This window comes from Cheilinus undulatus, linkage group 11 (genome assembly GCF_018320785.1).
Source record: "Cheilinus undulatus linkage group 11, ASM1832078v1, whole genome shotgun sequence".
NCBI classification, from domain to species: Eukaryota; Metazoa; Chordata; class Actinopteri; order Labriformes; family Labridae; genus Cheilinus; species Cheilinus undulatus.
In genome coordinates this window covers 49,629,391-49,647,724 of record NC_054875.1, presented here as the reverse complement: position 1 = coordinate 49,647,724, position 18,334 = coordinate 49,629,391, and the positions used below count along the sequence as shown (strand labels likewise).

The 18,334-nt window shown below is 36.4% G+C and overlaps 1 protein-coding gene across 1 annotated transcript in view; it reads right to left on the bottom strand.

Moving 5' to 3' along the window:
• pcsk1nl (proprotein convertase subtilisin/kexin type 1 inhibitor, like) overlaps nt 1–17,342 on the bottom strand; it is a 41,975-nt gene extending 24,633 nt beyond the window's left edge. Inside the window, exon 1 of the mRNA XM_041800087.1 lies at nt 17,244–17,342. Coding sequence (XP_041656021.1) covers nt 17,244–17,309 — 66 coding nt within the window. The 5' untranslated portion in view covers nt 17,310–17,342. The remainder of the gene's footprint in view (nt 1–17,243) is intronic.
• Nucleotides 17,343–18,334: the final 992 nt, after the last annotated feature.

Sequence of the window (18,334 nt, the reverse complement as noted above, 5' to 3'; positions counted from 1 at the left end):
AACACATATCAGCATTTATTATTTTACTAAAAACAAGTCAAAGTTTAAAATCCTGCTATTGCAGTGGTTCTCAACCTTGGGGTCGGGACCCCCTTGGGGGTCGCAAGACACTGAGAAGGGGTCACCAGATGCCCTTAAAAAAACAAAGAATGTTTTTAAATTACACTGTTGCTGCTTTACACCAATTTTACAAAATGTTAACCCTTTTTCATAATTTTTAACACCATTTTTTTTCCAATTTCAGTGCATTTTTGCCACTTAAAACACATTTGTGTAATTTTAAACCCTTTCCACCACTGTTTTTCTGCCTATTTTGTCACATCTACACCAATTCTTGCCACTTTCTGCCTATTGTTGCCTCTGTTGACACGTTACTACCACTGTTAACCACTTTTTACTCCAATTTTTGCTCATTTTAACCAGAGTTAACCCAGTTTTGCCAGATTCTACCAATTTTTCATTCCATTCCATCTAATTTCCAACAATTTTTTGCACTTTAAAGCCATTTCAACCAACTTTGAATCCCCTTTTACAATTTTATGTGCCAATTTTTGCCACTTTAATCCATCTTTGGTTATTTTTTGCCCCTTTTAACCAATTTGTCTTCTTTAAAAATCCAATTTCACCACATTTTCCACAATTTTTTTGCCATTATTCAACAATTTTAACCCATTTTATGTTTTAACATAACTATTTTCCAGACAAATGACTAAAGACATTTGTTGCTTTGATAAGAGTGGTTATATTATTCAGGTCAAATTGAAAATATGGTTTTCACAGCTTTCATAATGGACCATGGTTTTGGTGACCTTCATGGTCCTTATGGACGGCCTTGTCTCCACATGACTATTCAAGAACGTTCCTGGCTGTTCAACCACCTTCAGGTACAGCGGGGGCCCCGCTCTCTGGCACCTTTATTTTGAGGGTCACAGGCTGAAAAAGTTGAGAACCACTGTGCTATTGCACCAACAGGGCCTGTAATGAGATTGTATTCTCATCCATGTACTTTAATCTGGAGTTATCCTCCTTCTGCAGCTCCAACAGAGTGTTTCTGTGTGAATGTGTGTCCATTCATTCTGTAGACCACTGGTTCTCAGATGGTGTGCTTTAAGGCAGGTCTAGGTGTGCCGTGGTAATTTGTACCATCCGTTATTACTACAACTTTATGTCAAGAACTGTAACCAGGCCCGCCCACAGATCTGGACCCCTGAAAAACCCCAGAGAATGGGACCTCCCCAGTTGGGATTTATTGATGATATCAGTGCATGTGTGTTGGATCAGTAGCATTGGTGCTAGCATCCTGGCTAACAGTTACCTCATTAAGAGCTGAAAAGCACGACAAGCTATTAATGGGTTGAAATTGTTGAAATTATTGATTTATGCTATTTTTAACCATTAACCCATTCTCTACCCATTTTGGCCACTATTTTTGACAACTTAAACCATGTTGCTGCTTCTTTTAGCATTTTTGCCACTTATTACCTCCGCCAAGGAGGTCATGTGATCGGGTGGGTTTGTTCGTTTGTTTGTTAGCAACATAACTCAAAAAGTTGTGGACTGATTTTTATGAAATTTTCAGGAAATGTCAGAAATATCATAAGGAAGAACTGATTTTGGGAGTGATCCGGATCACCGTCTGGATTCAGGAATTTTTAAAAGGATTCTGTACCATTGGGAGATAGGGCTAATGGTGGAGGTCTGCGCTGTTACCACTTTACACCAGGAGATGGCGGACATGAGTAACTTCAATCCCAGCAGCATTTTTGGGTGTGTTTCTATTCAACGTTTTGGAGTTTATAGAGTTTGAATTTTTTTTAAAGATTTATTTTTGGCTTTTTTGATAGGACAGTGGATAGAGTCAGAAACAGGGGAGAGAGCGGGGAAAGACATGCAGGAAATAGTGCCACGGGCCGGATTCGAACCCGGGTCGCCTGTATATGGCATGCGCCTTAACCACTCGACTACTGGCGCGCCTGAATTTTGGATTTTGTTCTCATTCAGTGTTTGAAAGGACAGATCCTGATGAGCAGCTGAACAAAGGTCAATGATGCTCTGATCTCTGTTGGACAGAAGCTGAAGCTTCAACAGGAGCTGACCTCACTGATCTACTCGCACTTTTTATCTCCTGCCTTGAACTTTTTTTTAATCGGGACTTTATTTCCTTGTTTAATATCACGTCCCACCTTGTTAAGGACTCAGTATTCTTGCATAGTCAAGTGTTAAATTTGTTACTATCATCATTATTAAAGCTTCTACTTTGTTGTGTAAGAGCTAAACACTTCATGTGTGCCTGTTTCTGATAAAATAAACATTTGAACTCGTTTGACTGTTACTTGTATGAAAGCTTCTATCTTACCAACAACTCTCTTAAACCACAACTCTGTTAGGCCACTAAAGTTGGCGACAACTATCTAAGAATCTTTGGGGGCTTCTAGAGATGTCAGTCTCTGTGGTCAAGTGGAAGAGAGGTCTGTGTGGGAGTCTGAAGGTTGCAGGTTCAAATCTTACTTTGGCTCTGTCAAATTTCAAGCTTTGACTCCAAATAAAGAAGAGAGACCTCTGGAAGACCACTGCAAGCGTCTGCTTCTGTAGTCTAGTGAGATTAGACTTCAGCAAGTGTCTTTCTCTGTGGCCTTAGGAGGGAGCAAGCTGCCTGGTGACCAGGAGGTTGCTGGTTCGAGTCTTCCCATGGCTTGGTGAGAACTTGGGTTCAGAGTGAGAAGAGGAAACCCTCTGCAAAACTTAGGGGAGAGGTTGTGAATTTTAAAGTCCAACATCCCAAATGAAGAGGATAAAAGCGCCAGGAGAAGATCCCCCAGTGTGAAAGGTACCGGTGGCGCAGTGGGTTTAGCACACTCTCAAGCACCCAAGCGGGCACGAGCACCTGTGGCGGGAGAGGCTGGGGTTTGGAACTCAGTGTGGCCGGTACCTGGATCGAGCAGTGCCCTGTGGGATGGGGTCAGGGGGGGCCGTGTCCCCCCTGGCGTTACGTGACACGTATCAGCAGGGGTTATGAAAAATTTTTTTAAAAGTTGTTAACTTATGGACAGTCACTGCCTACTAAAGTTGTCTTCATTGTTGCCAATAATATCTTAGGCGGCAACTTTAGTTGCCTTCTGTAGTCATCACCAACTTTGGTCACCTATAGTTGTAGTTCTATAGTTGTTGCTTACTAGAGTCATCCCCAGCAATATCCAAGGCAACTACAGTTGTCGCCTAAGATATTATTGGCAACAATGAAGACAACTATAATAGGCAATAACTTTCTGAGACGACGACTATATTCCAAGACAACTTAAGTTGTTGGTGACAAATATAGTAGGTGATGACTATGGTAGGCAACGACTATCAATAAATTAACAACTTTAAAAAAAATTTTTTTTCATAACCCCTGCTGATACATGTCACAGAACGCCAGGGGGGACACGGCCCCCCCTGACCCCATCCCACAGGGCACTGCTCGATCCAGGTACCGGCCACACTGAGTTCCAAACCCCAGCCTCTCCCGCCACAGGTGCTCGTGCCTGCTTGGGTGCTTGAGAGTGTGCTAAACCCACCGCGCCACCGGTAACTTTCACACTGGGGGATCTTCTCCTGGCGCTTTTATCCTCTTCATTTGGGATGTAGGACTTTAAAATTCAGAACCTCTCCCCTAAGACTTCCAGAGGTTTTCCCCTCCTCACTCTGAGCTCAAGTTCTCACCAAGCCATGGTAAGACTTGAACCCACAATCTTCAGACTCCCAAGCACTCCTTTATCTCACTAGACTACAGAAGCAGACACTTGCAGTGGTCCTCCAGGGGTCTCTCTTCTTTATTTGGAGTCAAAGCTTGAAATTTGACCGAGCCAAAGTAAGATTTGAACCTGCAACCTTCTGACTCCCAGACGGACCTCTCTTCCTCTTGGCCACAGAGACTGACATCTCTAGAAGGCCCCAAAAATTCTCCTTTCTCAAATCTTATAAAACTGAAAAAGTGTGAAGATCTGAACCTGGACCCTGGACCCTGCAGTGTCCCTGGCAGTCCTGGATCCCTCTAGGCTACAGAAAGAGTTACAGATGAACATCTGAGGTTTTCATTACTTCCTTTGGACAATGGACTTCAAAATCAACCAGCCCCACCCGGATTAGGTTTGAACCAGGAAAGTTTGGACTGCCAGTCAGTCTTCGATCACCTTCAGCCACAGGATCAGAGACTTGCTCAAGTTTCTCCAAACCTTTCAGTGTTTTATTTGGTTGTTGGACTTTCAAACTCAGCAGTTGTGAATATGAACCAGTCACACAACCTGCAGCCTGCCAGGTAATGAGGCAGATGGTAGATAGGGTTTCCAAGAATGTTTTCACCTTCCTTTGGTCTCGGTCTCTCCTTAAGGATCAAACACAGGACCTCTGATATCTCAGGCAGTCCTTTATGCCTCTGGGCTATTGATACAGACACTTGGTTTGACTTTTTTTTGGCAATTTAAGGAAAGATGCAGCCATAATGACCCAATGCACACTGCCAAAATGACAAAGGAGTTCATCCGGGGCAAGAAGTGGAAGGTTTTAGACTGGCCAAGTCAACCTCCAAACTTAAGCATGCATTTAACCTGATAAAGAGGAGACTGAAGGAAGTAATGCGTCATGCGTCATGTGTTTTGTTGCTCTGATTGGCCCATAAAGATGTGACAGACAGAACATTAATCCAATCACACTCTGACTTTTTTTCAAATCCTCTGCCCTTTCCCAAACACTTAATGTCAAAGGTTTCCCAGATGGATGTGTGAAACACGTCAGGTTAGTGATGTGAGGCTTGCATGCAGCTGTTGCCATGGAAACCCATGCATGAAGCTCCTGCTGCAGTTTTAATGTTTACATGAATATAAGTGGAAGTTCGGAACTCTTCAGCTATGGAATCAGCAGAGATTTTTACCCATGAGCCTTAGCGGTCGGTGATGTCGTCTTCCTCTTCATGGCTGAGCTGCTGTTGTTCCTAAACTCTTCCACTTTCTAATAATATCACAGACAGCTGACTGTGGAATAGTCAGCATGAACCATCTTACTGCAAAGGTGTCATCCATCATGCTAGAGGTCTCAGAGCTCTTCAGAACGACCCGTTTCTGTGATAAACATCACAGATGTTTGAGACTGCTTGGTTAGGTGAGGATTCAGTAATTAACAGGTGTGGCCAAGTACTTTTGTCCATATGGCGTAGTTGGAGCAGCATAATGTCATTTCATTAATGATGGTTGATTTCCAGTAAGAACAACAGGACCGGACACTGAATCAGCTAAATGGAATGCGGCCGCTGTTAATGCCATCAGTTCCACTTCACTCCTGCTCTGATTAATGAAATGTGCTGTTATAAAGGAACACACTGGGCTTCACATAGCTGTCATTGGGGAGTCTTTAGACGCTCTTTGGCTGCCCATCCCTGATGTTAATGCAGAGACAATGTGAAGATGGTCCACTCTGATTTTATTTTGTTGACTGCTGCTTCTGTCTGAGCTGCAGCTCTCAGCTAAAGCCTGTGTGGATGTGTCATATGAGGATGCTGACTGTCTCCAGGGAGACGTGTTGCCATGGCAGCGTTTCAGACTGTTCCGTTCCCATCCTGATAATCTGATATGGCTGTGTGGTTGAGGGAGAGGCGGTTATTGATGGGGTTTAAATCAGCGGGTGGGGCTTTAATAGACCCAGTTTGTCTTCAGGAGTACAGCAGAGAGGGCTGATGTATAGACGGAGATGTAATGAGTCAGCAGGTTGGACGGTGAGTCAGCACCTCTGAAGTTATCCTGACACACCAGATGGACTGTTTCACATCTCTGTGGTATGGGATTTATTCCACTTCCATCTGGCAGCACCCCATAGACCAGTGATCATCAACTGGCAGCCTGAGGCCCTGCAGAGCTTCCCATCCGGCCCCCAGAAGGTTATAAATTCAGACATTGTGAGAAGGAAGGACATCTTTTGTCTTTATATACCTATAACTATGAAATCTACCCAGAAACAGCTGAGATCTATTCAGTTTTATCAGGATTTCTCTCTTCCTAAGTTCATGTTTTTGCGTATTTGTCAGACTTACATGTGTCAGATCATCAAACTAATTCTAATTTTACTTAATCACTGAAGATGATGTCATCATAGCTTATAAACATTTCATCCACTGCCTTTGAAGATGACGTCATCATAGCTTATAAACATTTCATCCACTGCCTTTGAAGATGACGTCATCATAGCTTATAAAAATTTCATCCACTGCCTTTGAAGATGACGTCATCATAGCTTATAAACATTTCATCCACTGCCTTTGAAGATGACGTCATCATAGCTTATAAACATTTTATCCACTGCTTTTGAAGATGATGTCATCATAGTTTATAAACATTTCATCCACTGCCTTTGAAGATGACGTCATCATAGCTTATAAACATTTCATCCACTGCTTTTGAAGATGATGTCATCATAGTTTATAAACATTTCATCCACTGCCTTTGAAGATGACGTCATCATAGCTTATAAACATTTCATCCACTGCCTTTGAAGATGACGTCATCATAGCTTATAAACATTTTATCCACTGCTTTTGAAGATGATGTCATCATAGTTTATAAACATTTCATCCACTGCCTTTGAAGATGACGTCATCATAGCTTATAAACATTTCATCCACTGCCTTTGAAGATGATGTCATCATAGTTTATAAACATTTCATCCACTGCCTTTGAAGATGACGTCATCATAGCTTATAAACATTTCATCCACTGCCTTTGAAGATGACGTCATCATAGCTTATAAACATTTCATCCACTGCCTTTGAAGATGATGTCATCATAGCTTATAAACATTTTATCCACTGCCTTTGAAGATGATGTCATCATTTCTTATAAACATTTGCATAAATTCTTTTGTGGGTCTTTAGAGGTCGTTCAGCGTTCTTCTGGGACCTCCTGAGTGAGTCGTCCATGTTCTCTTGGAGTCATGTTGGTAGGCCGGAAACTCCTGGGAAGGTTCACCACTGTTCACAGTTTTCTCCATTTGTGGGTTATGGCTCTCAGTGTGGTTGACTGGAGTCCCAAAGCCTTAGAAATGTCTGATAGATGTCAGTGACTTCGTTTCACATCTGTTCTTCTTTAGATGGTTCCATGTTGTGTTGGAGATCTTTTAGCCTACTTCACTTCGTCAGACAGGTTCTAGTTAAGAGCTTTCTGGATTCTGCAGGTCTGGCAGTAATCAGGTCTGGTTGTGGATAGTCAAAGTGAACTCAGCTTTACTAAAAATGTGGTTAATCAGAGTTAATGCAGGATTTAACAAGGGGGGCAATGACTTTTTCACATAAGACCAGGAAGGGTTGGATGGCTCTTTTCCTTAATAAATGAAATCATCATTTAAAAACTGACCTTTGTATTTATTTAGGTTATCTTTGTCTAATCTTAACATTAGTTTGATGATCTGAAACATTTAAATGACAAATATGCATTAAAAAAATCAAAAAGGAAGGGGGAATTGATTTTTCACAGTGCTGTTTCATATAATTTTTATTTTTACACAAAATATAACTGCATTTAGCTGGCTCGTCTAAGGTCAAACAAACATTTTATAAACCAGCATCTCTGCAGCAGTAAAAAGACATCATACTGTAGCAGTGCAAAGTCTGTTTGCAGCATGTGGCTAATGTTAGCAGTTAGCATTGCAGTCCTTCGATCCTTGTTGCAGGCTATCATCCACATTCCTGAGCTGAACATCCCTGCACCATACTTCAGTTCTATGTGAGTATAACCTGACAGCCTCTGGGCAACTTCATCCACATTTTCTAGAACAAATAGAGCTAAACTGAGCTGTTGTAGCAAGATGCTATCAGTGCTTTAGCAGTCAGTGGTTGTTCATATCGGATTCAAGAGTGTTGTGGCTACATGGCAGTCCTCATTAACAACTTCAGGGACTCATGGTGGCAGGCAGCTGTGTCACAGTTTAGATGGAGCATCTGACTATGACGAGTAAGCCTGCCACCATGGTGCTCGCCTGGTTGTCTGTCTCTATATGTCAGCCCTGTGATTGGCTGGCGACCAGTCCAGGGTGTACCCCGCCTCTCACCCAAGATAGGCTGCAGCCCCCTCAACCTCCAACAGGTTAAGCGGTATAGAAAAAGTGAAGAGAATAAACATGAATAAAATGTCCGTACTGTCAGATATCTCTGAGCCTTCCTGATGTTGATGATTTATCTGTGTAGCAGAATAATGACTCTGGTTCTCATTCTAATGATTCATTCAGAGAGAGAAACTGCTTTAATTTCAAGCTGCAGTGACTCTGTGTTTGACAGTTAAACAGATAAAATGACTCAGCAGCTGATCACAAAGATTGATCGCAGTAATAACTTCAGCACAGCTGAGCTCTGCATGATGATGATGATGATGAAGAACAGGAGGTTATGTCTCCTCTGAGAGATATTACCCCGTCTTTAGGCACACATTTGTCTCTGCACAGACTGAAGTTTCTAGTATTCAGGCTGCTCGGTGATGCAGTGGTTTTGCTGTCGCCTCACATTGAGAAGGTTCCTGGTTTGAACCCCAATCACACAAGGCCTTTCTGTGGAGTTTGCATGTTCTTAGATGCATGGATTCCCTCTGGGTACTACAGCTTCCATCTACAGTCCAAACACATGCTTGTTAGCTGAATTGGTGACTCTAAATTGCCCGTAAATGTGAACAGGACTGTACCCACCATGTACTGTGACCTCCTACATGTGTCAGTGTAACCTGATTAAGGGAGAACAAAATTAATTCATCCATTTCCTTCTGTTCATCCAGACGTCTCACTCCTTAGTAAGATTTTCCTGCTCCTCCTGGAGTAAACTGACATGTTTCCAGACCAGACATATTAGCATCCTCCTGCATATTCTGTGTCTATCCTGAAATCTCCTCCCAGTTGGATGTACCTGAAACACCACAGGGGGTTTTCCAGGAGGCGTCCAACCTAAACCACCACAGCTGCATGATCATCACCGTTCATGATCATCACCCTGCATGATCATCACCGTTCATGATCATCACCGTTCATGATTATGATCGTTCATGATCATCACCCTGCATGATCATCACCGTTCATGATCATCACCCTGCATGATCATCACCGTTCATGATTATCATCGTTCATTATTATTACCGTTCATGATCATCACCGTTCATGATCATCACCGTTCATGATCATCACCGTTCATGATCATCACCGTTCATGATCATCACCGTTCATGATTATCATCGTTCGTGATTATAACCATTCGTGATTTTCACCGTTCATGATTTTCACCGTTCATGATTATAACCGTTCATGATTATCACCATTCGTGATTATAACCGTTCATGATTATCACCATTCATGATTATAACTGTTCATGATTATAACTGTTCATGATTATCACTGTACATGATTATAACTGTTCATGATTATCACTGTTCATGATTATCACTGTTCGTAATTATAACTGTTCATGATTATCACTGTTCGTAATTATAACTGTTCATGATTATCACTGTTCGTAATTATAACTGTTCATGATTATCACTGTTCGTAATTATAACTGTTCATGATTATAACTGTTCATGATTATAACTGTTCATGATTATCACTGTTCATGATTATAACTGTTCATGATTATCACTGTTCGTAATTATAACCGTTCATGATTATCACTGTTCGTAATTATAACTGTTCATGATTATCACTGTTCGTAATTATAACTGTTCATGATTATAACTGTTCATGATTATAACTGTTCATGATTATAACTGTTCGTAATTATAACTGTTCATGATTATAACTGTTCATGATTATAACTGTTCGTAATTATAACTGTTCATGATTATCACTGTTCATGATTATAACTGTTCATGATTATAACTGTTCATGATTATCACTGTTCGTAATTATAACTGTTCATGATTATAACTGTTCATGATTATCACTGTTCATGATTATAACCGTTCATGATTATAACTGTTCATGATTATCACTGTTCGTAATTATAACTGTTCATGATTATAACCGTTCGTAATTATAACTGTTCATGATTATAACCGTTCATGATTATCACTGTTCGTAATTATAACTGTTCATGATTATAACTGTTCATGATTATAACCGTTCATGATTATCACTGTTCGTAATTATAACCGTTCATGATTATCACTGTTCGTAATTATAACCGTTCATGATTATCACTGTTCGTAATTATAACTGTTCATGATTATCACTGTTCGTAATTATAACTGTTCATGATTATAACTGTTCATGATTATAACCGTTCATGATTATCACTGTTCGTAATTATAACTGTTCATGATTATAACTGTTCATGATTATAACCGTTCATGATTATCACTGTTCGTAATTATAACTGTTCATGATTATAACTGTTCATGATTATCACTGTTCGTAATTATAACTGTTCGTAATTATAACTGTTCATGATTATAACCGTTCATGATTATCACTGTTCGTAATTATAACTGTTCATGATTATAACTGTTCATGATTATAACTGTTTGTGATTATAACTGTTCATGATTATAACTGTTCATGATTATAACCGTTCGTAATTATAACTGTTCATGATTATAACCGTTCATGATTATCACTGTTCGTAATTATAACTGTTCATGATTATAACTGTTCATGATTATAACCGTTCGTAATTATAACTGTTCATGATTATAACCGTTCATGATTATCACTGTTCGTAATTATAACTGTTCATGATTATAACTGTTCATGATTATAACCGTTCATGATTATCACTGTTCGTAATTATAACCGTTCATGATTATCACTGTTCGTAATTATAACCGTTCATGATTATCACTGTTCGTAATTATAACCGTTCATGATTATCACTGTTCGTAATTATAACTGTTCATGATTATCACTGTTCGTAATTATAACTGTTCATGATTATAACTGTTCATGATTATCACTGTTCGTAATTATAACTGTTCATGATTATAACTGTTCATGATTATCACTGTTCGTAATTATAACTGTTCATGATTATAACCGTTCATGATTATAACCGTTCATGATTATCACTGTTCGTAATTATAACTGTTCATGATTATAACTGTTCATGATTATCACTGTTCGTAATTATAACTGTTCATGATTATAACTGTTCATGATTATAACCGTTCATGATTATCACTGTTCGTAATTATAACTGTTCATGATTATAACTGTTCATGATTATCACTGTTCGTAATTATAACTGTTCATGATTATAACCGTTCATGATTATCACTGTTCGTAATTATAACTGTTCATGATTATAACTGTTCATGATTATAACCGTTTGTGATTATAACTGTTCATGATTATAACCGTTCGTAATTATAACTGTTCATGATTATAACCGTTCATGATTATCACTGTTCGTAATTATAACTGTTCATGATTTTAACTGTTCATGATTATAACCGTTTGTGATTATAACTGTTCATGATTATAACCGTTCGTAATTATAACTGTTCATGATTATAACTGTTCATGATTATAACCGTTCGTAATTATAACTGTTCATGATTATAACTGTTCATGATTATAACCGTTTGTGATTATAACTGTTCATGATTATAACCGTTCATGATTATCACTGTTCGTAATTATAACTGTTCATGATTTTAATTGTTCGTAATTATAACTGTTCATGATTATCACTGTTCGTAATTATAACTGTTCATGATTATCACTGTTCGTAATTATAACTGTTCATGATTATAACTGTTCATGATTATAACCGTTCATGATTATCACTGTTCATGATTATAACCGTTCATGATTATAACCGTTCATGATTATCACTGTTCATGATTATAACCATTCGTGATTATAACTGTTCATGATTATAACTGTTCATGATTATAACTGTTCATGATTATAACTGTTCATGATTATAACCGTTCATGATTATAACCGTTCATGATTATCACTGTTCATGATTATAACCATTCGTGATTATAACTGTTCATGATTATAACTGTTCATGATTATAACCGTTCATGATTATCACTGTTCATGATTATAACTGTTCATGATTATAACTGTTCATGATTATCACTGTTCATGATTATAACCGTTCATGATTATAACCGTTCATGATTATCACTGTTCATGATTATCACTGTTCATGATTATAACTGTTCATGATTATAACCGTTCATGATTATCACTGTTCATGATTATAACTGTTCATGATTATAACTGTTCATGATTATCACTGTTCATGATTATAACCGTTCATGATTATAACCGTTCATGATTATCACTGTTCATGATTATAACCGTTCATGATTATAACCGTTCGTGATTATCACTGTTCATGATTATCACTGTTCATGATTATAACTGTTCGTGATTATCACTGTTCATGATTATCACTGTTCATGATTATAACTGTTCGTGATTATCACTGTTCATGATTATAACTGTTCGTGATTATCACTGTTCATGATTATCACTGTTCATGATTATCACTGTTCATGATTATCACTGTTCATGATTATAACTGTTCGTGATTATCACTGTTCGTGATTATCACTGTTCATGATTATAACTGTTCGTGATTATCACTGTTCATGATTATCACTGTTCATGATTATAACTGTTCGTGATTATCACTGTTCGTGATTATCACTGTTCATGATTATAACTGTTCGTGATTATCACTGTTCATGATTATAACCGTTCATGATTATAACTGTTCGTGATTATCACTGTTCATGATTATCACTGTTCATGATTATAACTGTTCGTGATTATCACTGTTCATGATTATCACTGTTCATGATTATAACCGTTCATGATTATAACTGTTCATGATTATAACCGTTCATGATTATAACTGTTCGTGATTATCACTGTTCATGATTATCACTGTTCATGATTATAACTGTTCGTGATTATAACCGTTCATGATTATAACTGTTCGTGATTATCACTGTTCATGATTATCACTGTTCATGATTATAACTGTTCATGATTATAACCGTTCATGATTATAACTGTTCATGATTATAACCGTTCATGATTATAACTGTTCGTGATTATCACTGTTCATGATTATCACTGTTCATGATTATAACTGTTCGTGATTATCACTGTTCATGATTATAACTGTTCGTGATTATCACTGTTCATGATTATCACTGTTCATGATTATAACTGTTCGTGATTATCACTGTTCATGATTATCACTGTTCATGATTATAACTGTTCGTGATTATAACCGTTCATGATTATCACTGTTCATGATTATAACCGTTCATGATTATAACTGTTCGTGATTATCACTGTTCATGATTATCACTGTTCATGATTATAACTGTTCGTGATTATCACTGTTCGTGATTATCACTGTTCATGATTATAACTGTTCGTGATTATCACTGTTCATGATTATCACTGTTCATGATTATAACTGTTCGTGATTATCACTGTTCATGATTATCACTGTTCATGATTATAACTGTTCGTGATTATAACTGTTCGTGATTATCACTGTTCATGATTATAACTGTTCGTGATTATCACTGTTCATGATTATCACTGTTCATGATTATAACTGTTCGTGATTATCACTGTTCATGATTATCACTGTTCATGATTATAACCGTTCATGATTATAACTGTTCGTGATTATAACTGTTCATGATTATCACTGTTCGTAATTATAACTGTTCGTGATTATCATCATTCATTATTATTACCGTACATGATCATCGCCGTTCATGATTATCACCGTTCGTGATTATAACCATTCATGATTATAACCGTTCATGATTATAACTGTTCGTGATTATCACTGTTCATGATTATCACTGTTCATGATTATAACTGTTCGTGATTATCACTGTTCATGATTATCACTGTTCATGATTATCACTGTTCATGATTATCACTGTTCATGATTATAACTGTTCGTGATTATCACTGTTCATGATTATAACTGTTCGTGATTATCACTGTTCATGATTATAACCGTTCATGATTATCACTGTTCATGATTATCACTGTTCATGATTATAACTGTTCGTGATTATAACCGTTCATGATTATCACTGTTCATGATTATAACCGTTCATGATTATAACTGTTCGTGATTATCACTGTTCATGATTATCACTGTTCATGATTATAACTGTTCGTGATTATCACTGTTCATGATTATAACTGTTCGTGATTATCACTGTTCATGATTATAACTGTTCGTGATTATCACTGTTCATGATTATAACTGTTCGTGATTTTCACCGTTCATGATTATAACCGTTCATGATTATCACTGTTCGTGATTATAAGCGTTCATGATTATCACTGTTCATGATTTTAACCGTTCATGATAACTGTCCATGATTATAACTGTTCATGATTATCACTGTTCGTAATTATAACTGTTCGTGATTATCATCATTCATTATTATTACCGTACATGATCATCGCCGTTCATGATTATCACCGTTCGTGATTATAACCATTTGTGATTTTCACTGTTCATGATTATAACCGTTCATGATTATCACCATTCATGATTATAACCGTTCATGATTATCACCGTTCATGATTATCAGGGGTTAGGGTTAGGGTTAGGGTCATGATCATCACTGTGCATGATTATCCAGGTGTTTTTGGTATAACAGTCCACGATGTTTTGCTGTTAATGGATCATGTTATAATCGACGCAGTAAAAAGGTCAGTATAAATCACTATAATTCAACAGAAGCAGAAGTGCTGTGTGTAATCAGAGAGCAGCGATACACACACACAACGTCTCTATATTAGAGTTTAAATGAACAAGAAAAATAAAGTCATTAGTGAACAGAATCTGCCATGAACTGAGAGAAGAGCACGATGATGAACCAGACAATCTTCCATGCAGACTCTTCTATCGATCAGAAAAAGCCACACAGAACATAGAAACAGAATTAAACCCTTAAATTACAGAGATGCTGTTTGAACAGGAGTAGAATTACCCATGAAACCCTGTGTGCTGAAATATATTCGGTAATTTGCCCTGGAATTTTTACTCCTCAAATAACAGACATGATTGACCCACAAGGGATTAACAAAACAGACCTGCTCACAAATGTACTCTTTAGTGTCAATCAATCAATTGATAAACCAATCAAGCACCAAATTATAACCGACGTTATCAAAGAGACACTTAACACAGAAGGCAGGACTATAATAACTGTAATAATAATAATAATAATAATAATAATAATAATGATGATGATGATGATGATGATAATAATAATAATAATGATAATAATAATAATAATAATGATGACGATAATAATAATTAAAATAATAATAATAATAATAATAAAAATAATAATAATGATAATAATAATAATAATAATAATAATAATAATAATAATGACGATGATAATAATAATAATTATAATAATAATGATAATAATAATAATAATGATAATAATAATAATAATAATACCAACAATAATGATTACGATAATAATTATAATAATAATAATAATAATAATATCATTATTACTATTGTTATATTATTATAGTAACAATAACAACAACAACAACAACAGCAATAATAATAATAATAATAATAATAATATCATTATATTATTGTTATATTATTATAGTAATAATAATAACAACAACAACAATAATAGAAATAATAATAATAATAAAATAATATCATTATTATTATTTTTTTATTATTATAGTAATAACAACAACAACAACAATAATAAAAATAATAATAATAATATCATTATAATTATTGTTATATTTTTATAGTAATAATAACAACAACATTAACAATAATAAAAATAATAATAATAACATCATTATTATAATTGTTATATTATTATAGTAACAACAACAACAACAATAATAAAAATAATAATAATAATATCATTATAATTATTGATATATTTTTATAGTAATAATAACAACAACATTAACACTAATAAAAATAATAATAATAACATCATTATTATAATTGTTATATTATTATAGTAACAACAACAATAATAATACTAATAATAATATCATTATTATTATTGTTATATTATTATAGTAATAATAATAACAATAATGATTACAACAACGATAATAATAATAATTATGGTTATAATAATAATAATAATAATATCATTATTATTATTGTTATAATATTATAGTAATAATAAAAACAATAATGATTACAACAACGATAATAATAATTATATTATAGTTATAATAATAATAATAACAATATCATTATTATTATTGTTATATTATTATAGTAATAATAACAACAATAATGATAATAATAATAGTATTAATAATAATAATCATAATAATAATAATAATAATAATAATAATAATGATAATCATATTAATCATAATAATTATAATGATATGACAATAAGAATAATAAAATGATAATAAAATAATGATAGTTATAATTAAAGTAATAATGTAAATGTATTGGTATCAATAATAAAAAAGGTTACTAAAGGCTTCTACAGGCATCTCTACATTCCCCCCAGGTTTTAACTTCAGGTTTGCGTGTTACTGTCTGATTTTCTCCTGTTTTTCACAGATTGACTGTCTGCAGGATGAAGTGACCTGTATACACACACACACATACACACACCCACACACACCTCAGTGGAGACCTGCTGTAACCTGTGTATCAGACGGCCCTGTTGCCATGGGTAACCGTCTCCTGTCTCTATGGTGACAGGGGCTGACACGACATGTTCCCCCATCACAGCAGCGGCCTGCACGATCCCAAGATACAAACAACCCCCCCGGCTGTTTACCTCACTTTAACTCTGCCTCCTGACAAAACCGATCAATAGACCAATAGACCAATAGATCAATAGATCAACAGATCAATAGACCAACAGACCAATAACTGAGACATCTGACTGAAAACACACTACACATAGATTTACATCTACATCTACATCTACATCTACAGCTACATCTGCATCTACAGCTACATCTACATCTACAGCTACATCTACAGCTACATCTACATCTACAGCTACATCTACATCTACAGCTACATCTACAGCTACATCTACATCAGATACACAGATGCAGGCTGTGATGTAATGTTAACACAGAGGTAGCAGACAGATAGCAGCATCTTCTCCATCATCATCATCATCATCATCATCAGTTACTGTGACATCAGTAAACAAACACCCACAGATCCACAGCCTCTCTCTCTCTCTCTCGCTCGTCCTTACCTGGGCGGTGTGCAGCAGCGCGGTGCTGAGCAGCAGGAGGCAGAGAGACGCCATGCTACTGACCATCACACAGACACACACTGACGCACACGACGCTGACTGCACCGGCTGATAACAGAGAGAGGAGGAGGAGGAGGAGGAGGAGGAGCCATGACGGAGCAGAGGAGGAGGAGGTGAAAGGATGAGGAAGGAGAGATAGAGAGAGAGGAGGAGGAGAGAGAGGGAGGATCGATGAGGTGATGGAAGGAGACAAGAGAAGGAGATATCATGAGGAAAAGGAAGAAATTATTTGTTTTATTGATTGAGCCATCCATTGTTTTACAGCCTTAGTTCACTGTGTGAAGTTTAAAAACCCTGAAGAGTGAAAATAAATCTGTGTTTAGGTTTGTTGTATGACAGCTCACTGTGCCATGAACCCCTAAATCAAATTTGAGTCAGAGATCAGATCAGAGAATAATTGCACTTCAGTTCAACGACCTAAAAATATAAAATTTAAGTCGGGAAGTTCTTAGTGCTCAAGATTTAATACAGACTATGAGGAATCGCAAACAACTAAATCATTTTAAGAGTGGTGAAAAAGTGGCAAATATGGGCAAAAAGTGGCAAAAGAAGAATCAAAAGCAGACTTTAAACTGTGAAAATGGATAAAAGGGGCAAAAAAAAAAAGGGGAAAAAAATGGCAAAAAAAAGCAAATAAGGGCAATGAAAATATACAACCAAAAATTAAGATCAGCAATTAAAGCCGGCTGAATAAACTGATTAATGTGACGTGCAATGGATAATATCTGAGGTCAAAGTTTCCTTTTTAAGGTTTTCTGTGGGAATATTTCAAACTGAGACATAAAAGAGCCACATGAGGCTCCAGAGCCACAGGTTGAGTACCACTGGAATATAGAATCAGTCAGTCCTCTACACAGGAGCATGCACACACACACACACACACACCCACACCCCCACACACACACACCCACACACCCCACACACACATCTGCATTCATTCAGCCATAATACATGTGATAGCAGAGGAGATTTAAACATACGTCATGTTCTCAGAGCTGTTTCTCCTCTAAAAGTGTTTTATTTATCTCTAA